Source organism: Hemicordylus capensis, chromosome 14 (genome assembly GCF_027244095.1).
Source record: "Hemicordylus capensis ecotype Gifberg chromosome 14, rHemCap1.1.pri, whole genome shotgun sequence".
Taxonomy (NCBI): domain Eukaryota; kingdom Metazoa; phylum Chordata; class Lepidosauria; order Squamata; family Cordylidae; genus Hemicordylus; species Hemicordylus capensis.
The window spans coordinates 1,820,049-1,842,813 of NC_069670.1; the positions used below are offsets into that span (position 1 = coordinate 1,820,049).

The 22,765-nt window shown below is 48.9% G+C and overlaps 1 protein-coding gene across 6 annotated transcripts in view; it reads left to right on the forward strand.

Annotated features, from left to right (window-relative positions):
• The window catches only part of SEMA6C (semaphorin 6C), a 147,622-nt gene that overhangs the window by 100,972 nt on the left and 23,885 nt on the right, over nt 1-22,765 (forward strand). For all 6 annotated transcript variants that reach the window (XM_053278272.1, XM_053278271.1, XM_053278270.1 and 3 more), the window contains 13 exons: nt 716-773; nt 1,677-1,733; nt 1,890-1,991; nt 2,225-2,315; nt 4,872-4,994; nt 6,332-6,420; nt 7,486-7,703; nt 8,438-8,569; nt 9,421-9,576; nt 11,081-11,254; nt 15,191-15,328; nt 18,525-18,602; nt 20,965-21,020. In XM_053278272.1, coding sequence (XP_053134247.1) covers nt 716-773; nt 1,677-1,733; nt 1,890-1,991; nt 2,225-2,315; nt 4,872-4,994; nt 6,332-6,420; nt 7,486-7,703; nt 8,438-8,569; nt 9,421-9,576; nt 11,081-11,254; nt 15,191-15,328; nt 18,525-18,602; nt 20,965-21,020 — 1,472 coding nt within the window. The remainder of the gene's footprint in view (nt 1-715; nt 774-1,676; nt 1,734-1,889; nt 1,992-2,224; nt 2,316-4,871; nt 4,995-6,331; nt 6,421-7,485; nt 7,704-8,437; nt 8,570-9,420; nt 9,577-11,080; nt 11,255-15,190; nt 15,329-18,524; nt 18,603-20,964; nt 21,021-22,765) is intronic.

Genomic DNA, 22,765 nt, shown 5'->3' on the forward strand with positions numbered 1-22,765 from the left:
TCATTTTAATGAAGGTTTATTTAACAAACCTGGATTGGTGCCATGGATGATAACCAAATCTTGGTTTGTTTCACCGTGTTGTAGTTTGTTCAAGTCCCTGCCCATTCTCTTTGCCTCCCATTGTTTAGGTTTGTCTCTTTCTATGCAAGAGCTCTGAGAGGGCAGGTCTGCTGAAACAAACCAAGATTCAACCACGACTGTGCGTTCAGACACCACACAAGTTTGTAGTTAGGACAAACAAGCCAACTACAAACCTTGGGTTCAGATTATGGTATGACTGCCCGAAATAAACAACGGTTTGTGGACTGGTGCAAGTTCAGACTCACAAACTAAACACAGCTAGACGAAATACCATAATGATTCTGCATGATGTCCAAATATCTTCTCTCTCTCTCTGCTTGCAACAACACTGTCAGGCAGATTAAACTGAGCCAGTAGTAAGTGGTTGTAAGTCAGCCCATGAGCACCTCAACTGAGCCAGGGATTTGAACCTAGGGCCAAGTTTCATGCTCTAACCACTACACTGCACTATCTCAGTCTTTCCCTCCTTTCTGACCAGCTATAGGCCTTGCACCTGGAACAGGGAAGCAGATACCAGAAGTTGGAGTACTCTGATCCAGGCAAAATGCTTAATGTGAAACTGTGCTCTCTACTTCAACACCCAATATATGGGCTAAGTTTTATGGCCATTGATTGCTTTATTTCTCTCCCCTAGGGACCATGTCTATGCCTTTGATCTCCGATGGTCCAAGGATGACTTCTCTTTGAACAGGGTGAGGAGGATTTTGGTGCAACTCTGAAATACAAATGCTTCCCCCAACCCCACTTTGGTTGTGAGAATGGGCCCCTGGCAGATCCTTTTGAAAACAGTTGTCTGAGTGAGGGGCACGCCTGAGTTGGTCCAGTGCTGCAGCTTTTGAATGTATTTTTGGACCTTGATGGAATGATCTTCTTCCCGTCTTCCATTTTTGCTTCTCTGCTTGGGAACTAGGATGGTTCCACACGCCCCCCAAATCCTCTTGATGTTGCGGGATCCCTTGAGCTAACTAAAACCTGTGGTATGTTTTATGAGCTGGAACCCCACTGGAATATTTCATGCCTAGAACCCCTCTCAGTCAGGGATTCTCAGCATTGGGTCCCCAGATGTTATTGGACTTCAGCTCCCATAATCCCCAACCAAAGGCCAGTGGGGCTGGGGATTATGGGAGTTGAAGTCCAATAACATCTAGGGACCCAATGTTGAGAATCCCTGCTCTAGATCAGGACCGCCCAACTTCAGCCCTCCATCTGTTGTGGGACTGCAACTCCCATCATCCCCAACCACAGTGACCAATAGGGATGATGGGGGTTGCAGTCTGGCATCTGCCAAAGTGTGAGATGGTTCTGTGCACTGTCTAAAGCTGGTCCCTGCCTAGGTACTTCTTTGTTCTTACGAGATGTCAAATCCATTAATGTGAAAAACTTCCCCAGTTTGTCCCCGCTTTCTCTTCTCTCTCTTTCCTCTGTTGTCTCATTTGGGTTGATTTTAGATGGGGAGACTTTTTTGTTTAGAACATGCAGCAAATGGTGCTATATAAAAAAAATATGAAATTGTTTCATGTACAGTCTAGAACCGGATTTCTCTCTCCTCACTGACATTCACCTTCTGATCTATCTCGTCTCCAATTTGCCCTCAGCATCTCACGTGGAAAACCCAAGACATGGAGAACTGTGCCATGAGAGGGAAACTCCAGGTAAGACCAGGAGGCTTTGATGTCCAGGACCCATCACGGTCCAGAGTTTTGACAGAGTTTTGACAGGCACTTGAGATGGTGATGGGGCCTATGGGAGACAGGATAATTTCTTCCCTCCAAGGAAAGCACTGACCCTTTGACTCTCCTCCTGTCTAGAGTGAATGTTACAACTACATCAAAGTCTTGGTTCCAAAGAATGACCAAACCGTCTTGGCTTGTGGGACGAATGCCTTCAACCCTGTGTGTCGCACCTACAAGGTAAAAAGAGGCAGGGCCTGTCGAGAGCGACCGCCCATCTTCCAACTGTCGGGAAGGAAGATTGCCAGTCCTGTGCAAGGCATTCTGGGACTTGGGGCCTTGTTGGGTTACTCTGTGGACGAGGGTGTTGTGGAAAGCGACGTGAAGGGACCCATCTCCATTTGGGAGGCGGGGCTTATGGGAGGGGCGGGGCCATGTCTCTGTCTAAGTCCTCTGCCTTGCTTGACTCCTAGATCAGCACTTTGGAACAGGAAGGGGAGGAGCTGATCGGTCAGGCACGCTGTCCCTTTGATGCAAAACAGACCAATGTCGCTCTTTTTGCAGGTATCTCTATGCCAGGGTGGGGGTGTTGGGTTCTGGAATACTCCCAGCCCAGCAATGTGTTCTAAATAAACAAATCAAGGGTACCTACTTGGGGTGGAGAGCTGGTCTGGTGGTAGTGAGCGTGAATAGCCCCCTTTCCTCAGCCAGGTCCACCCTAGTTGGATGAGTGACCACATGTGAGCGCTGTCAGGAATGATGGGAGTTGGGAGAGGAGAGCTGGTCTGGTGGTAGCAAGCATGACTTGTCCCCATAGCTAAGCAGGGTCTGCCCTGGTTGCATCTGAATGGGAGACTTGATGTGTGAGCCCTGGAAGAGATTCCCCTCAAGGGATGAAGCCACTCTGGGAAGAGCAGAAGGTTCCAAGTTCCCTCCCTGGCTTCTCCAAGATAGGGCTGAGAGAGAGATTCCTGCCTGCAACCTTGGAGAAGCCACTGCCGGTCTGTGAAGACAATACTGAGCTAGATGGAGCCATCGTCTGATTCATTGCCACGTCCCATGTTCCCATGTACTCTGGGCCGCTCTACAATCGGCACATAACAGACCTGTTCGATATTCAAGGACTTGAGAAGCCTCTTGCCGGACTCAAATGTCTCTGAAGGGTGGCCTAGTCAGAGAGGTCAGGCCAGAGTGGCAGAACCTTGGACAGCTCCAAATGAGGGAGTTGCTCCATATGGTACATAGGAGCATAGGGAGCTGCCTTATACTGAGTCAGACCACTGGTCCACCTTACTCAGTATTGTCTTCACAGACTGGCAGCAGCCTCTCCAAGGTTGCAGGCAGGAGTCTCTCTCAGCCCTCTCTTGGACAGGCTCCAGGGAGGGAATGTGGAACCTTCTGTGTGCAAGAACCTTCTGCTCTTCACTGAGCTATGGCCCTATCCCCTAAGGGGAATATCTAACAGTGCTTATGCGTGTAACCAGGGCAGACCCTGCTTAACAAAGGGGACAATTCAGGCTTGTTACCACAAGACCAGCTCTCCTCCCAGCCACATTCTTCGACCCTGATGCTCCATCTCCACCCTTTGCTGCCAATTTCCTCCTGCGCTAGAGGAAGTTCTCCCTGGTAATGTGGGAACTTCGAACCTGAGAAATGGTGTGGACTTTTCTTTGATGGGGGTGCAGAGGGCTGGCTCCTCAGAGCTCCCAGACTCTGGATTCCTTTCTCTCTGGATCAGAGGGCTTCAGGGGTCTCTCAGCTGACAGGGCAGGCCAGCACTCACTCTGGTTCTAGCATATACATGGCCAAATTTTATAATCCTGACCATGATCTTAGTGATTTTACCATTTTGCCTCTGTTCTTCTCTAAGGGGTAGTAGTTGTATAGTATTTATTCTTCATAACAGTAGAGTCGTAATTTTAAAGTCTTCTTCTTGTTGTTGTTGTTATTATTATTATTTACATTTATATCCCGCTCTTCCTCCAAGGAGCCCAGAGCAGTGTACTACATACTTAGATTTCTCTTTACAACAACCCTGTGAAGTAGGTTAGGCTGAGAGAGAAGTGACTGGCCCAGAGTCACCCAGCAAGTCTCATGGCTGAATGGGGATTTGAACTCGGGTCTCCCCGGTCCTAGTCCAGCACTCTAACCACTACACCGCCCTGCCTCTACTGTATGACTTTACTGTTTCATAACTTGATATTGATTCATGCACTACTGTTTTATCTTATGCTGGTTTTGCACCGTAATAAACATGATTGATACATGGCCGAACCTTGCTTGGAATATTGTATCCAGTTCTGGACCCTGCATTTAAACTGGAACGGGTTCAGAGAAGGACCAGAAAGATGGAGAGGGAAGTGGGAACCAAACCCTGTGAGGCACCTCCTTTGCTGGATGTTTCCAAACAGGCTGGACAGGCATCTGTCAGGGATGGTGTAGCACAAATTATTGTGTCTGGGGATGATGGGAGTTGTAGTCCAACGACATCTGAAAGGCCATGTTTGTGTCCCCTGGGGTAGCAGATTCCTGCACTGATCGGGGGTTGGGCCAGAAGGACAGCTGGTCCTGTGGTAGCAAGCATGACTTGTCCCCTTAGCTAAGCAGGGTCCACCCTGGTTTGCATTTGAATGGGAGACCACATGTGAGCACTGTAAGATATTCCCCTCAGGGGATGGAGCCGCTCTGGGAAGAGCAGAAGGTTTCAAGTTCCCTCCCTGGCTTCTCCCAGATAGGGCTGAGAGAGATTCCTGCCTGCAACCTTGGAGAAGCCACTGCCAGTCTGTGAAGACAATACTGAGTGAGATAGACCAATGGTGTGACTCAGTATATGGCAGTTTCCTATGTTCCTATGACCTCCGAGGTCCCTTTGGACCATAAAATGTTACAAAGTTGTTGGGCTGGCTGTCTCTTCATCTGGGTCAGAGCCGTGGTGTGGGGCACATAATCAAAGTATCTGGATCGTTTTGCAATTTCGTTAAAGTTTACGATGTCCTATTTTTGTTAACCGAAGTTTAGTTTCTGTATTCATTTTATAAAAGAGTCAATCGCACAAGTCTGACGCTGAGCACTGAATTTAGCTTCCCGGGATCCCCGGCTTTCTCTCTCTTGTCCATGCAGAAGGCAATCTGTACTCGGCCACCGTGGCAGACTTCCAAGCCAGCGATGCGGTGATCTACCGGAGCTTAGGCGAGCGCAGCCCAGTGCTTCGGACGGTCCGATACGATTCCAAGTGGCTGCGAGGTGAGGCTAGGGCTGTGAGTGAGGGTGGGGAAAGGCGGCCACTGGACAGAATAGGCGTCACTTCCTCATCTTGGAAAAGAAAAAAGGGGAAGCAGCCCCGTGTTCGCCATTTCTTTATCATTATTTTTTAATTATTAAGCATGTTAATGAGCAATGCAGTTCTTGAAAGAGAATTTGGAGCACGCTTGGATTCAGGAAACCTGGGTGCTTTCCCCTGTTCTTTTGGAGGGGATCCTTTCCCACAATTTTTCTGGGAATTGTATCCCACACTAACAGGATTTATTATTATTTTTTATATATATTCACCTCAGATGCATGTTGTTCAAAATGCATCAAGCTATACTGAATAAACCAATTATCGATTCATTCAGCACCTTTGGGTTTCCCCCCATCATCTCCTTCTCCTGATTTCTTGGTGCTGCCGTCTAACCCTCCCTTTTTCCTCCTTCTGATCCTATCCCACCCCAGCACAGCATCCCTCCAGTGGCTGTTGCTGGTGTCTCCTTTCTGTTTCTTTTCAGATTGTGGTCCCTTTGGGGACAGGGAACTAGCTTAATTGCCTGTTTAATTGCCCTTGCAAACTGCTTTAAGGACTTTTTTTGAAAAGCTGGATGTAAAGATTGGTAGTAGGCAGTAGAGTCTAGCAGTTAGAGCCGTGGAGGGCAATTCTTTTGGTTAGCAGTTCTAGATAGAGGCCAAGAACCAGGGCAGATTGGGAAACACTGGTGCTACGGAGCCAGATCTTGAGAATTCCACTTCTGGTGGTGATCTCGGGATTTTTGTTCTGGAAAACTGTGATCTTGGGATTGCCAGAGACAAGGAGAGTTCTACATTTGGCAAGGTGGAAGAGGCTTTCTACCATGCAGTCTCTCTCGGAGGAAGGACAGTGGTGGTTAAAACATGTTTTTAGTGAGGGCAGGATGATTCCCTCCCTGATTGCTGGGTAAATTTCTGCCTCTTCACCTTGTTCCTGTCTTTGAGCAAAGAGAATAGAAATGTGGGGTGGGAATGATCTGGGAAACTATTCCCCGCAACTGAAAGGCCCATCTGCACAGGCTCCCAGCATTGTGCTGGTGGACTACAACTCCCATCATCAACAGCCACAATGGCCAAAGGATAATGGAGGTTTTCCAACAAAGGACACAAGGCTGGGTCATTGAGGCTTTGGATGATGGGAGTTGTATTCCAACATCAGCTGGGGACAGGGCTGGGGCATTGTGAGTGTGGATGATGGGAGTTGTAGTCCAACAACATCTAGAGACACACAGCTGAGAACTCCTGCCCTACCCAATGGGACTACCCGTGTTGATATTTTAAAAAGCTGTTTCTCTTTCCAGAACCTCACTTCCTGCACGCTCTGGAATATGGGAATTACGTCTATTTCTTCTTCCGGGAGATCTCCATGGAATATACCACTTTGGGCCGAGTGAGTGTCCCCGATGGCCACAAGCTGGTTGAAGTACAATCCTTTGATGCTACCAATGCAAACCGGTTCTAAATCGGTTGAAGAGCCCTGGCTTTTCTCGAGAAACCTTGGGAAATTGGTGGCTTTGCAAGATTTTGCTCTTTTAAGATCTGTCACCGTCATTCCAGTAGAAATACCGGGGGAAGGGCAGAAGATGACACAAGAAGTGATGGGTTTCTAATTCATAATGTAGATGACCCCCGTTGCAATTAAGTTCTGAGCTAAGAGACATGGATGAATCCCTCCTGTATGTGGTAGACCTTCTTTTAAAATCATGATGGAGATAGCCACATTCCTGATACGACCTCTCCTCGGAGAGGAGAGCTGGTCTTGGGAACATAGGAACATAGGAAGCTGCCATATACTGAGTCAGACCCTTGGTCCATCTAGCTCAGTATTGTCTTCACAAACTGGCAGCGGCTTCTCCAAGCTTGTAGGCAGGAGTCTCTCTCAGCCCTGTATTGGAGATGCTGCCAGGGAGGGAACTTGGAACCTTCTGCTCTTCCCAGAGCGGCTCCATCCCCTGAGGGGAAGATCTTACAGGGCTCACACTTCTAGTCTCCCATTCAAATGTAACCAAGGTAGACCCTGCTTAGCTAAGGGGACAAGTCATACTTCCTACCACAGGACCAGCTCTCCTTTCTTGTGATAGCAAGCATGACTTGTCCCCTTAAGCTAAGCAGGGTCTGCCCTGGGTGAATATGAATGGGAGACTTCATGTGTGAGAACTGTAAGATATTCCCCTCAGGCGATGGAGCCACTCTGGGAAAAGCAGAAGGTCCAAAGCTCCCTCCCTGGCAGCATCTCCAAGAGAGGGCTGAGAAAGACTCCTGCCTGCAGCCTTGGAGAAGCCGCTGCCAGTCTGTGTAGACAGACAATACTGAGCTAGATGGACCAAGGGTCCGACTCAGTAGATGGCAGCTTCCTATGTTCCTATGACCATCTGTTCTAAGGTATTGCCGTTAAGATGCTTTTGTAACACAGTCTACAGTTCTGAAGGTGCTTCTCCCCCACTCCCTGCTGCAGGTCATCTTCTCCCGCGTGGGACGGGTGTGCAAGAACGACATGGGAGGCTCCCCCCGGGTGCTTGAAAAATACTGGACCTCATTCCTCAAAGCTCGCCTCAACTGCTCGGTGCCTGGTGATTCCTTCTTTTACTTTGATGTTCTTCAGGCTGTCACTGACGTGACTCAGGTGAACGGCCGGGCTGCCATCTTTGGGGTCTTCACTACCCAGTCCAACAGGTAACTACTACATTCCAAGCCTTGCAGAACCTGAGGTGCGAATGCACCAGGTTCTTAAAATAAGCCTTGCAGAACCTGAGCTGTTTGAGTTCTGCCGGGGCTGGCCCAGCCATAAGGCCTTATATCTGGTGTCCATTCCAGATTCTACCCCGGCTAACTTGGCAAAGAGGCACCTTTTAATATGACGATTCTCTTTTATTTAGCAGGGGGAGAGCAACTGGCCCTATCCACCCCCAGCACAATACCTCCAGTGACTGTTGCTGGTGTCTATCTTGTGTTTCTTTTTAGATTGTGAGCCCTTTGGAGACAGGGATCCAACTTATTTATTTATTATTTCTCTGTGTAAACTGCCCTGAGCCATTTTTGGAAGGGCGGTATAGAAATCGAATACATCATCATCATCATCATCATCATCATCTTGAACCAGGGCCGTTAGAAAGGACCCGATAATTAAAGTACCAAATCCAGTCAATAACATCTGGTAGACTGTGTGTAAATAGCATAATCTTGAATGTTTTTTCACTCTGAGAAATTCACGAGTCTCGCCCTCCACGTTGTTGTTTCCAAACACTGCAAAAGTGTATCAGCCACGTGTGCGGAAGGTGGCGGTTTTTAGAGATGGTGGCCCCCAGAATGCTCGCTCCGACCCCCCCCCCACACACACACATGCACCTAGCAAGACCTCCAGTTACCTGTGCTTTCTTCTCGCCCTCCAATTCTCCCCGCTCCCACAGCATCACTGGTTCAGCCGTATGTGCCTTCTACATGGATGAAGTGGAGCGGGTCTTCAACGGCAAATTCAAGGAGCAAAAGAATGCGGATTCAGCCTGGACTCCCATCCCTGAGGATAAAGTGCCAAAGCCCAGGTTTGAAATTTTCTTCTGCTCCTGAGGTGTTGAAATCAGGGGCCTTCCTTAACTGGGGTTTCTCAGTTTTACCTATAGCTTTGACACGTGTGGGGTGAACAATAAGGAGTTACGGTTAGAGACCAGTGCTTCTTTTGTAATGTACTCCAGGAATGGATACAGAAATCCATTCAAATGTCTACTTGCATTTAAAAACAGTCATGTTTCTTGTTTAATTTATTTACAATTATGTGTCCAGCTTTTCTTGAAAAGTTATGAAACAAGAACAAACCAGCAATGTTTACAAAGTCATTAAAAACCCGTCGATTCAGCAATATTAAAAGAAAACACACTTGGGGAATTAACCCCACTCAGAATCAACCAAAACATAGCCCAACAAGATGTTGCCCAATAAACCATGCAGTTTTTGCTCTGGGTGTAGAATTTATTCATTCATTATTTATTTATTCATTCAAATTTGTAGACCACCCCAAATTTCCGTCTCTGGGCAGTTGACATTGATTTGACATTGACATTGCCTGGAAGAATTGCAATTTTATTGTATTTTATTGTCATCGTGGAGGTAGTTTTCACTTCTGTACTGTTCAGATGGCAATTTGGGTAGGGATCAGAGTTAAAAGTGGAAGTAGCAGGTTACTACTGCTGTTGCTTTTTTCATTTTAGGGTGTTAGCGGGGGTTTTTTTAATTAAAAAAAATAAGGTTCTAGTCCTCAGTGTCATAGAGAGCTGTTTGGAAATGTATTGACTGGGCGTGCAGAAAGCTGCTACGTTTGGAAGTAGGGGTGAAGCTTTAGGGGGCCCTCAGTGCTTGGTTCTTCCTCATTGTTTTGGTGGCTTCTGTTATCTTGCAGACCTGGCTGCTGTGCCGGCATCGGCCAAGCCGCGGGCTACAGAACCTCCAACGATTTCCCCGACGAGATGCTGGGCTTCATCAAATCCTTTCCTCTGCTAGATGAAGCTGTGCCATCAGTCATGGAGCAGCCATGGTTCACCAAGACAAGCAGCAGGTACAGATTTGTCAGCCAAGGAGAGAATTGGGCCAAATTACCCTCTCTGCTTCAACATTCGCAAGGGCCAGGGAAGCTCGGTCTTTTTAAAATATGCCTTGCAGAACCTGAGCTGCTAGTGTGGGGGAACTTTTTTCTTTTCCATGCTGGTCATCAGCCATGCTGCACCTGAGCTTGCTGCTCTCCAGTCTAACGACGAGCTTAGCAGCTTCATCTCTCCTGAACGTCAAAACGATTTTGCCAAAGCTCAGAGCAGAGAAAGGCAGTTATCATAACCTATAACTAACTATCCTCCTAACTATCCTCTTAACTACCTTCCTAACTCTCCTCCTAACTACCCTCCTAACTACCTTCCTAACTCTCCTCCTAACTACCCTCCTAACTACCCTCCTAACTACCTTCCTAACTCTCCTCCTAACTACCCTCCTAACTACACTCCTCTGCTTGTGCTTTGGGAGTTGACCAGGTGGTCAGTTTGGAAATGAAGCGGGTTCTATTTTCCCTATGCGGTAAATAATAACTTGTGGGGAGGTTCAATCAGGAAAACTGTGTGGGAGGAAAGAATTAAACCCTCTTTCTCCCAGCACCATGGTCCTGGGCTGAATCATGCCTTCTGGCTGCTTTTAACTTCTAATAGGATTAATAATATTTACTAATCTATTAATTGGAGCCAACATGGCATGGTGGTTAAAGTATTGGGCTAGGACTGGGGAAACCCACGTTCAAATCGCCGTTCAGCTATAAAACTCACTGGGCAACGGCGGACCAATCACTTATCTCTCAGTCTAGAGCCTACCTCACAGGAATGTTGTCGGAATACGAGCAGAATATAAATGTGAAAATAAAAAGTCAATACATTGCTGAACTACAGGGGATTCTGTACATAGTTCTCGAGGGGTTGGGAGCGGAGATGTCTCTCTGAACTCAGCTCATGAGATTTCTTTTCAGCGGAGGTCTCCAGGATTTGAACCTTGGACCAGGGCTGACAAAAGTGTGGGGAGCCAAATTACTGCGCCTGGCGGTCCGGAAGGTGGCTTGGGGCCCAACTCTGTGGCATATGTTTGTGTCTTGTCTCCCTGCCACCTCCCCCAGCCCACCCTGCCTCCGCCATGAATTAATCTAGATCTGATCTAGAATCTGATCTGATCTAGATCTGATCTAGAATAATTCTAGCCACCATGTGCGCAGGTGGGGAGTGAGCCGAGCACCCACCTGTGGCGGCAGCGGGCAGAGCAGAAATGGCCGCTCAGCCTGACCGTCCGACCCAGCGGCCCTTGAGAACGGTGAGGCGCTCCGGCACGCCTGCGCAGTTTGAATCGAGCTCGGGGGGGGGGCTGCAGCGCCTCACCGTTCTCAAGGGCCGCTGGGTCGGACCGTCAAGCTCAGCGGCCACTCCGGCCACCGTGGGGTGGTGGTGTCTGGCCTGGAAAAAAAGCCCTCGGCGGCCCTGCCCGGGACCATTGGAATGCACCAACTGTCTAAGCCTCCACTCCTTCTGCTTCAGGTACAAGCTGACCCGCTTGGCTGTGGACACGGCCGCCGGCCCCTTCCGAAACCACACGGTCCTCTTCCTGGGCTCGGAAGACGGCACCCTGCTGAAGGTGCTCTCCGGGGCCAGGCGGAACTCCTCGGTGGAGATGGTGCTGTTGGAAGAGCTCTCTGTCTACAACCCGGCCTGGTGAGTTGGGGGGAGGGCGGGGGGGGGGGGCGCCTTGTGCAATGCAAGCGGGAGCCTGCGATAGTGATTGCGTGGGGGGCAGATAAGGGGATCTGCTGATTAGCTGGTGTTCGCGGAGAGTGAGGAGGAGGTGAGGAAGTGGAGGCAGGGCTGGACTTCAGCGGCCCCTAAACCTGCTTGCCAGTTCAATACAAGGAACCCAAACATACCCCACCGCTCTTAATATTAGACAAAGTAGCAGGCGACCGGATGCATAAACACAGGAAGCTGCCTTCTACTGAGTCAGACCATTGCTTCGTCTAGCTCAGGATTGTCTGCACTGACTGGCAGCGGCTTCTCCAAGGTTGCAGGCAGGAGTCTCTCTCGGCCCTGTCTTGGAGATGCTGCCAGGGAGGGAACGTGGAACCCTCTGCCTGCAAGCAAGCAGATGCCCTGCTTATGGGCTTCCTAGATGGATCTGGCTGTCCTCTGTTGGAAACAGGACACTGATCTAGATGGACCCTTGGTCTGATCTAGCAGGGGTCTTCTTAGGAACAGAAGAAGCTGCCTTATACTGAGTCGGACCCTTGGTGCATCTAGCTCTGCATTGTCTACACTGACTGGCAGCAGCTCACCAAGGTGTCAGGCAGGAGTCATCTGCAGCTCCTGGAGATGGCAGGTATTGAACTTGGGACCTTCAGCATGCAAAGGAGCCACTGAGTTATCACCCCTTCCTGGGTGCTGGGAGTGCTCCAACATAAGCATGCTTGTTCTGCTATATCAGAATGAGAACCAGCGTGGTATAGTGGTTAGAGTGCTGGACTAGGACCGGGGAGACCCGAGTTCCAATCCCCATCCAGCCATGAGACTGGCTGGGTGACTCTGGGCCAGTCACTTCTCTCTCAGCCTAGCCTACCTCACAGGGTTGTTGTGAAAGAGAAACTCAAGTATGTAGTCCACCGCTCTGGGCTCCTTGGAGGAAGAGCGGGATAGAAATGTAAAAAAAAAATTAAAAAATATATATATCGCCTCTGGTCAAACAGGTTCAGCAGGTATTTGTGGGGTCCCAAAAAACCTTGCAAGCCTATTCGACCCATGACAACAGCGGGGCAAACGAAGTAGGTCTGTGTGCACCACCGAAAGCAGCGTTCCGTCCTTTTTGCTCGGAGGCTCTTTAAAAACCCTAACCCAGAATCTCCTCACCGCGAGGCGCCCTTGACACCCACACTCCCTCCTTGCAATTAGCCGCCTCCGTCTCACAGCTGGGATGTGAGTTTTTGATTTGAAGCGGTCTCTCTCCCGCTTTGCGGCCTGCCATCACAGCATTCACAGGTGTGCCGAGAGGCTGTGGAAATCGATTGTCCTTGTACAGCTAGGCCCTGGGTTGGCTTCCCTGTATTGGCACTTTGACACCGTTCCGCAGAAAATCGTTCTCCTTTATTAGAAGCTTTAAAAACAACGTAATTCGCTCAGCAGGTGTCTCCGACGCTGTTGCCGAGGCGAAATTTAGAACAAAATTTACTCGGTTCAACAGGGCAGCGTGTTATTCTTGGCTCTTTGTGGGGAAAACCCTGCAACCGTGAAAAAACCCTGTTGTTCCAAATGGAATCTATTTGTTTTTCAGGATTTTTCTAGCTGCGTCTGTTTTCTATCGTACTTCAAACTTCCTGTTATCTTTCCTACTTTTTCCTCGGGTTTTTCTGCAGCGTCAGTGAAATCTGAATTGTATGGTTTTTTGTTTGGTTTTTTTGCTTGTAAATGCTCCGCCCAGCCCATTCCCGCCACCAACTTAGGAGGTCAGCCTGTCATGGCTGCTTCCTCCCAAAGAAATCTGCCTTTCTGTTGGGAAAGGCATTGCCTTTCCATAGTGAGGAGAGTTAGTCTTGCTGTAGCAAGCATGAATTGTCCCCTTTGCTAAGCAGGGTCTCCCCTGGTTTGCATTTGGATGGGAAACCACACAAGAGCCATGTCCCTTGTAAGATATTCCCCTATGTGGAAGGCCCATAGTTCAGTGGTAAGAGTATCTGCTTTGCATGCAGAAGGATCCAGGTTTGATCCCTGGCAGCATCTCCAGATATGGCAGAAAGCGACTCCTGCCTGAAACCTTGGAGAAGCCGCTGCCAGCCTGTGTAGACAATACTGAGCAAGATGGACCAAGGGTCTGTCTCAGTATAAGTCAGCTTCCTATGTTCCTGTGGAGAGATCCAATGAATCCTCTGTGTGTGTGTGTGTGTGTGTGTGTGTGTGTGTGTGTGTGTGTGTGTGTACAATGACAGCTTCTGCAGTTCCTTGAGGAAAGCCAGTCCAGAATGCTTTCTAGATTGCACACTACAACAGTGTCACTACATGTCCATTAATTGTGCTACTGAACTGTTTGTGTTTTGACATTGTAAGGTGCTGTTCACATTTCCAATGCCTTCTTTCGGGTTATATCCTTGCGTTTTAGTCCTACAACTTTGCATGTGTGTTGCAAAAAGCAAAAAGCTGTGTTTTCCCATTGTAGGGGGGTCGCGCAAGCTATTTACGTTTTCAAAACAATCCTGCCAAGCCAAAGCATTTTGTTTATTTATTTTAATTATTTTTACATTTTATATCCTGCTCTTCCTCCAAGGAGCCCAGAGCGGTGTAAATACTTAAGTTTCTCTTTACAACAACCCTGTGAAGTAGGTTAGGTTGAGAGAGAAGTGACTGGCCCAGAGTCACCCAGCAAGTCTCATGGCCGAATGGGGATTGGAACTCGGGTCTCCCTGGTCCTAGTCCAGTACTCTAGCCACTATACCACACTGGCTGCTGAACAGTGTGTAATCTGGAAAGCGCCCAGTAAAACCCAGTTTGTATTGCGTAGTTGTGGCTTAGATTTCTTCTAGCAGGAAGGAACATAAACTCTGGCAAAAGAAATGCAAGGAGACAATAAGGGATGCAAAGCAAGAGTTTGAGTAGCATATAGCTAGAAGTGTCAAGGGGAATAACAAAAACGTCTTTGAATATATCAGAAGGAGAAAAGCTGCCAGGGAGGCGGTTGGCCTCTTGGATGATGAGGGTGTGAAAGGGATTATTAAGGAGGATAAGGAGATTGCAAAGAAGCTGAATGAGTTCTTTGCATTTGTCTTCATGACAGAGGATCCTGACCATATACCCTCTCTGGAACTGAGTTTCTCAGGTTTAGTGGCTGAAGAACTGGGCCAATTTGAGGTGACAAGGGAAGATCTAAACTGTTTTGAAAAACTAAAAATTAACAAATCTCCAGGGCTAGATGGCATCTATCCAAGAGTTCTGAAGGAACTCAAATGTGAAATAGCCGATCTCCTAGCAAAAATATTGGTCTACCACTCCCATTATCCCTAGCTATTGGCCACTGTGGCTGGGGATGATGGGAGTTGTAATCCAAAAACAGCTGGGGGGCTAAAGTTGAGCAGGCCTGGCGCACAATACATCCACTTTGCTGAAGCTAATAAGGTCTTGGTCTGGTCAGTGCCTGGATGAGATAGCCGTGTATGCCACCTTTGTGGGTTGTGCCGTAGCTCAACTACAGTAGAGCATCTGCTTTGCGTGCTGAAGGCCCCAGGTTCTGGCAGCATCTCCAGGTTGGGTTGGGAGAAACCCTGCCAGTCCTTGGAGAGCTGCTACCAGTCAGTGTAGACAATCCTGAGCAAGATGAACCAATGGTCGGACTCAGTATACAGCAGCGTCCTCTGTTCCTAGTTTCAACACTCTTCGGCATAAACTCCCCTTTTGCAGGAGAGGACATGCTGAGGCTCGGCGTGGTGCGTTTTACCCATCATGATGAAATGGCTGGGAAGTGGAAAGCCTTTCAGATCACCTGCAAATTGCCCAGAGGTCTACCCGATCTCCCGACCTCTCTTCCGCCTGCCCGCTTTTTAGAGGACCTGGCTTCTGCAGTGCAAGTCTTAGGGGGCTGGGCGGAGGCTGATCTGGTTACCTCCTTCCCCACTCCAGGTGCAGCGTCAAAAAGGACGACCGGCGTGTTTTGGGGCTACAGCTGGACAAGGCAAACCACGCCCTCTATGTGGCCTTCTCCGGCTGCGTGGTCCGTGTGCCACTCAGTCGCTGCGCTGCCTATAGTGCCTGTCGGAGGTAAGTGGCCATCGCCGGTCTGGCCTCTGCCACCGTTTGCAGGGACCCCAAAGGGAGAGCTCTACCCACGGACCCTTCGCCGCTCTTCCGCAACAGTTTTCAGCTCCCGGCTTTATGATCTGCCCAGTCGTTTGGTCAAGATGATGCAGACATGATTCGGAAAGGGGAGACCTTCCACCACCAACATTGGCATATAGGGCAGCTTCCGGAATGTTCCTCTTTCTCCCTGGGTCCCAAGGTTCCGAATCCACCGGTCTTTCCCGCTAAAGTAGATCCAAGCCATTAGGAATTCTCCGCTCTGCTTTTTTTTTAATTTCTGGATTTCCCACAGAGTTTTGTGCAGTTACAGAATTAAAATCAGAAATGCTGCTAGGAAAACCAGGATTCTGGAGTTAGCCAGAGGGAGGGAAGCAAAGGAACCGTACAGTGACGGATAGGAGAAATCTCTCGTCCCTCTGCATGTTTGCTTCCGCTTGGGCAGATTAAAACAAAACAAAAAACAAAAGACACCTGGCTATGGGATAAGAACACAAAAGTGCTGACAGATAGACCAACAGATATATCCACCATTCTGTCTCCTAGAATAGCCAACCAGACATCTCCAGAAAGCCCACGAGGTGTTAACGGAAAACAAAGTCACTCCCCAGCAACCTGTATCCAGAGGTAGACTGCTCCTGAACATGGAAGTTCCATTTAGCAGTCACGGCTAAGAGGCGCTGAAAGTTCTGTCCTCCTCTATGGATTTGGCTGACCCCCTTTTTAAAGTCACCTCAGTCCCTGGAGGTTGCTGGTTCTTTTGGCAACAAATCTCCTCTGTCACTTTTTGAGTTAGGCAAGGAACGACATCTTTTTGTTTGTCCGGAACGGACTGCTGATCCATTTTGTTGCAGGATCCTGGATTCTAGAATGACAATGGGGCAGAAAAAATCTCCTCCCTCTCCCTCCCTCCCTCCCTCCTCCATACGGTACACATTTCATAGGTTTCTGTCATTTGTTTTCCACCTAGGGCAGAGATGGGCAAACCAGGCCTTCCCGCTGTTGTTAACTACAACTCCCATCATCCCCAGCCACTGGAGGTGATGGGAGTTGTAGTTCCACAACAGCTGGAGGGCCAGGTTTTCCCACCCCTGCCCTAGAAGGTCATCTATTTTTCTAAATAACCCCCACCTTTAAACTTTCCCCCCGCCAAAAAACCATTTTGGAACGTTGTGTGTGACTAACACACAATGCAGCTCCTGTGTGGGAAGATCAGCATGTTGAGCATCCGTGCATCCGTGTTGGGTTTTGCATCCATGGCAGGAGCCAACATAATAAGCAGAAGCTTTGTGAGGGTCATACGGAGTTCGGTCCTTGCAGGGGGCTGGGGTGCAGGAGCGCCAATCAGCTGCCGCCTTCTGCTTCACCCTGCCTGACCTGGCTCCCCTCCCCTGCTGCTCCGAACAGGTGCTGAGTGCCAGACCCTGCCTGCCGCTTCCAGGAAATGCCACTGGTCTGTGACCCTGGGCTGAGCTCTCCCTTTCCCGTAAGGGACAGCTTCTCTCCTCTCTCTTTCTTTCTTTCCTTCCTTCCTTCCTTCCTTCCTTCCTTCTCTCTCTTTCTTTCTTTCCTTCTCTCTCGCCCCTCCCCCTTTCTCTCCCTTTCTTTCTTTCTTTCTTTCCTCTTTCTCTCTCTCGCACCCCTTCTCTTTCTTTCTTTCCTTCTCTCTCTCTCTTTCTTTCCTTCTTGCTCTCTTCACCTCCCTTTCTTTCTTTCTCTTCTGCCTCTTTCTCTCTCTCTCTTCTGCCTCTCTTTCTGCCTTTATTTCTCTCGCTCTTCCCTCCCCCTCTCCTTCTCTCTCTTTTCATTCTCCCCCTCCACTTCTCTCTCTCTCTTTCTTTCTCTTTCTCTCCACCTCTTTCTTTCTTTCTTTCTTTCTTTCTTTCTTTCTTTCTTTCTTTCTTTCTTTCTTTCTTTCTTTCTTTCTTTTGATCCTTTCTAAATTTCATCATGGCAGAGACCCAAATTTTCTTCTGCTTGTCCTGTTTATTCTGTTTTCGTTAGTGGGAAAGAATAAGGGAAGATAATGCCCATGGTCTTGGCGTGAACAGAAGGCGATCTCCTGGGTTCCTTTCCTATCTTTGCAGGGTGAGGGAAGTGTCATCTAGAAGCCAGGATTTCCAACTAAGGACACACAGTGAGCCCTGTGGATCACTTCCTGTTAATTCATTATTATTTTTGTTATTATTAATTTTTTAATACCACCTCACCCAGATGGCTCTAGGCAGTTCACACAAACACAGATATACAAAATAACAATAACAAAAACTGGGATAAACATTAACAACAATTAAAATTAAAACAGTCTAAACCCATCTCAAAGTCATTAGAAGCCAGGATGTTTCTTTAGGGCTCTTTTAAAGGCTGGTAAAGAGCATAAGCCTCTAACATCTATAGGGATGCTTCTTCCGCAGCCCAGGAGCGGCTATAGAGAAGGCCTGATTCACGTTGCCAAGTCAAGAGAAAGAAAGAATGAATATTATTTCACCCTTTTCGAGAGAGCTCAGGGTTTAGGGTTGCCACCCCACCCCCCGGAATTGGCCTCAATCTCCAGGTGACTCTTGGAAGCAGAGATTTTAATGGTTTGTGAAAAATATTGGAGAGAGAAGAGGCAATGACGGAAAATAAAACCTCCAGGAATAGCTTTAGTCAGTGGGCATCCGTAAGGTGGGGTCTGTGTTTCTCCCTTCCCAGGTTAGACAGGTTCGGCTATTGACAATGATGTTATTCAGAAAAGGAAGAATAGGGGATGGACCTTGGGTCTGATCCAGCAAGGCTCTTTAGGATTGGTCCAAAGTCACCCAGAGTGCCTCTTGGCGGAGTGGAACCCTGGTCTCTCCAATCCTAAGTCTGAAATGCTAACCACTAGGCCACACCAACTCTCCCGTGAGTGGAGCAAAGAGACTTGGAGCTAAGCTGTCGCAGTTATCATGTGCAGCAGTGGAAGAGGTGGTCAGCCTGAGTCCAGGCTGTACCGCTCTGGACTGTACAGCTGGGACTGTACCATAGCCTGGGTCTGGACTGTACCACTTCAGGTTGGAGTTGCTGGGACAGAGCAACCCTCTATGGAATTCCACCCGATCCTGTCCAAAGAGGTAGAGAAGGATTGACAGCTGTATTCTGTCTGCCCAAACAAAAATTGCTTCCTTGTCCGTCACAGGAGCTGCCTGGCCTCCCGTGACCCATATTGTGTTTGGCTGAGCAGTGGGGCCTGCGTGGCATTCAGCTCTGACATCAGGTAAGCCCGACTCTGAGCACGTTGAGAAGCAAGTCCTGCGTTTGTAAGATCCCCTTTGCCTTCACTCCACAAGGACTGTAAAAGCTTCCTTGAAACCAATCTGGAATGTTTCCCTAGGGCTGTTTTTTCCGACTGTCTGGTGCATTTTCTAGTTAGCTCTTTAGAATAATTTCCTATGGCTGTCTTTTGTTTGGATTTTGTTTTTCTGTTTTAAGTTACTCTGCTTTGTCAACAGCCAAAATAAATACTTTTCTTTCAGCAAGATACACAAAAGCTGCAATGAGTTTAGCTTATTGAAGGTAATAAAAGAGAAGGTGCATCAGAGAATGTTTGGCCTAATATGCTGAAGAATTAGTTACAAAACGTGCCTATGGTTCAGCGACAGGATAAACAGATATACTACTAGTCTGCTCAGCAACCAGATCACATGCTCGGAAATCAGGGAGACAAATCTTCTTCTATCTATATATTTCTCTAAGACGTACTCGTGGCTAATCCCATGTGTGGCAGCTCTCGCGAGAGTTCGCGGATAGCTATGGAGAAGAAAACAGCGATGGAGGCCGGTGTCTGGCCGGCTGGTGGGAGGAGGTGGTAGTCGGGTGGGCCAGCTGGCGGGAGGAGGCGCTGGGCTGGTGGGAGCCGGTGTCGGGCTCGCTGGCGGGAGGACAGGTGGCTGGCTGGCAGGCAGCTGGCAGGGGGAGAGAGAGAAAACCACTGCAGCAAACGAGAGGCACAGATGCTCTGTGCCTGGCCCAGCTAGTATATTTTTAAATAAACAACAAACAAAGTTCTCCTCCATTCCTCTCTGCCTGCCAGGACTTCCTGGGTGTCTACTAGGAATCAAAGACCCATGGCCTCTTTCCACCTTGTCTGTCTGCTTTCATATCCCGACACCTCCTGTGATTTCCACTCCCTCAACTCCACCTTCTTCCCCTGTCCAAAGGTATCCTGCTGCTTCCAAGGATTCGGCCCTTTCTCCTGTTGCTCCTTCTGCCTGGAACCACCTCCATGATAACGTTTCTCATTTCCTTGGAATCTTTGCCACGGAGCCTTTGGCCCAGCCCCCTCTCACTGTGTGTCCCCTTTCCCTTCCCACCACTTCCGTTGTTGCCTCCTTTGTGTGGCTGTTAAGACTGTGAGCCTCTCGGGGCAGAGACCTGGCTTCCCCTTTTTAAAAATCGAGTGCCGTTCTCTGCTCTATCAATAACAGTGGTGTCCTCCGCGGACTCTGCCTCAAAGGGCCTTTGCCATCACGCGAGGCGGCAACTTGGGTTTCGCCAAACTTAAATGGGGCTTTGGGTTATCTGTGGGGAATTGCGGCTTTTCACCCGTGCTGCTCATTCCAGTTCATCTTCATTTCCACCACTTTAGCCTCCTGTCTAAGGGCCAAACCAGAGATGCCTGTAAACATGGAAGCTGGCCCCCCGTGCTTGGTTTTTCTCGGGAAACCACAGTTGTTGTTGTTGTTGTTATTATTATTATTATTATTATTATTATTATTATTATTATTAATTCGATTTCTATACCGCCCTTCCAAAAATGGCTCAGGGCGGTTTACAAAGAGAAATAAAACAAATAAGGTGGCTCCCTGTCCCCAAAGGGCTCACATTCTAAAAAGAAACATAGGACACACACCAGCAACAGTCACTGGAGGTCCTGTGCTGGGAGTGGATAGGGCTAGTTACTCTCCCCCTGCTAAACAAAGAGAATCACCATGGTAAAAGGTGCCTCTTTGCCCAGTTATCAGGGGTTGAAATGGTTCCACTCTGATCCACACCCAGATTTATTTATTTATCATATTTTTATACTGCCTGATATTTACGTACATCCACCACAATCTAAGCCAGTTCCCTGCCCCCCCGCCCACACTCTCGTGGTTGTTTACCAATCAAAAATGAACATGCAGAACCACATGCCACTTGGGGCTAATCCTGCCGTGATATACCAAACAATCAGATGCAATTTGCCCATCCCGGCAGGAGCGTAGCTAGGGAAGAGAGGGCCCGTGTTCACCCCTCTCCCCAGCGGTCCCTAAGAGTAAGGGAGATCGTGGAGACAATCGAGAGGGCTTCTTTGAACCCATCTGCTCAGTTATAGCAACACCCCTGCGTCCCGGTGAGGACCCATCGCCACGGCCCCATCCATTCCATGCTGCGTTCCCTCAACTGTGCCATGGGGGAACAGAGCATAGCCTAGAAATGTTTCCTTCCCCTGGTCTTTCTGGGCACCAGCCAATTGATTAATTAGCAGAGGACTGAATGAACCCTGCAGGCTTCTTTTTAATGAAAGTTGGTTTCCCCCCCACCCTCATTCCCTCCTCCAATCCTCTGGTTTTTTTTGTTTGTTTGTTGATCTTTTGCAGAAACGGATTTGAACAAGACGTCAGAAATGCAGCCAAGTACACGGGCAACTGTCAAGGTGAGTGGGCCCGGGCGTGGGGCGGGGAGTCTCGTAGCCACTCCAGGGGGCCAGGAAGCCATTTGGCCTGCAAGGGTCCCAGCGGAGGAGGAGGACGGAGCCTCCCCCTGCCTCCCAGCTGGGCCATAAACCTCCTCTCTTCTGCTGAGTTGAGCAAAACCGGCTGCGTGAGACCCTTTCCTGCCCCCTCCCTGCTGGCTGTCACTGAGGGGCATGTGAACCACGGTTTGTGTGGGAAGCCATAACATGTCGTCTGTGACGGAGGTGTGGGAAGAAGATGAGGCAAGGAGGGTGGGCTGTGGTTTCTCATCTCATTGCGCCTTCGGGGTGAAGGTGAGGAATGATTCGATTCCCGTCTGGCCTGAGAGCTGAAAATGGAAGCCAAACCCTCGTGCTAGATACCTTTATAAATAATGACAACTGCTGTTACACACACACACACACATACCTATGACACCTTGTCTCATGCCATGCCATCATGATAATCTGGGTTTTCCCACTGGTGGTATAAAAACTTAAAGTTGTGATGGCATCACATGGGTACAGTGTGGATGATTGTGGGATTGCAGGTGGTTTGTTCCAGGACCCAGGCAAGCTGGCTGTTGGTCTGTGTGGCCCTGAAATCAGAACATGATCTTGGAACAGGCAGGGTTAGGGTTCCCGAGCCACAAACACCAGCAGGAGGAGGTGGTTTGCCCTCTTTACCCGGCTTGTGGGCTTCCCCGATGTATCTGGTTGGCCATTGCATGGAGCAGGATGCTGGCCTAGATGGGACCTTGGCCTGATCCGGCAAGGTTTTTCTTAAGTTACGTTCAAACAAGGCTCAATGAGTCCAATGGCTCATCAAAAGTGATGTGATCAAGGAAAGAGAACAGGAGGGTTAGGCAGTAACCTCACACCAGACACCGACTCCTCGGACTGAAGAGCCAGCTCAAGGCTTTATAGGGCCCGACAGCTTGAGATGGGCTTCTTCAGGTCGGCTGACCGTGATGATCTTAAGCAGCTGAGATGATGCCTCTGACCCACAGAGCTCAGTGTGTGCCAGGCGGAAATACACCGACCCCTGTGGTGCAGGAGAGAAGGTTGCAGGGAGCCCCACTTTGAGACGCTTCTCAAAAGTAACTGCTGGGAGCCCCGTTTTGAGACGCCTTTGGCACCCTAAAGTGTTGCAGAGTGTGTGTGGGGGGGGGGTGTCCAGCCACCATGTTTGATATAATTGTGGGTTTAGCAGCGTCTAAGGACTCATGGGAATCAAAGGGAATTGGATCTGATTTGTGATGGGAGGATGCTAAATTGGGAGCTGGAAGGAGGAGGAGGAGGATCTGCCTGTATTGGGGAAAGGCTTATCAAATGAAGCATGTGGAACTCCTGCCCACAAGAAGGGACCTGTTGTGATCTGCATCAGGATGTGGGTGAAGAGATTGGCTGGCGGGGTTTGGTGTTATCCTGGGACGACACCTTGGTTCACTTCAGTTCTGACTTTTTGCAGGTGAGCTGTATGAAAGGAGCCCCTGAATAATCAGGGGGTTCTTGGCACATCTTTTGTGTCTATCTGGGATGAGGAATTGGAGAGGCGAATACCATTGATGTTCTCTCAGGTGCATAGGAAGAACTGTTGTTCACAACTCAATACAAGTGTCAGGGTGGGGGAAAGGTGTGGCTGTAGCACCCCAGGATAACCTGTCTGTGTGGTGTAGTGGTTAGAGTGCCAGACTAGGACCGGGGAGACCCGAGTTCCAATCCCC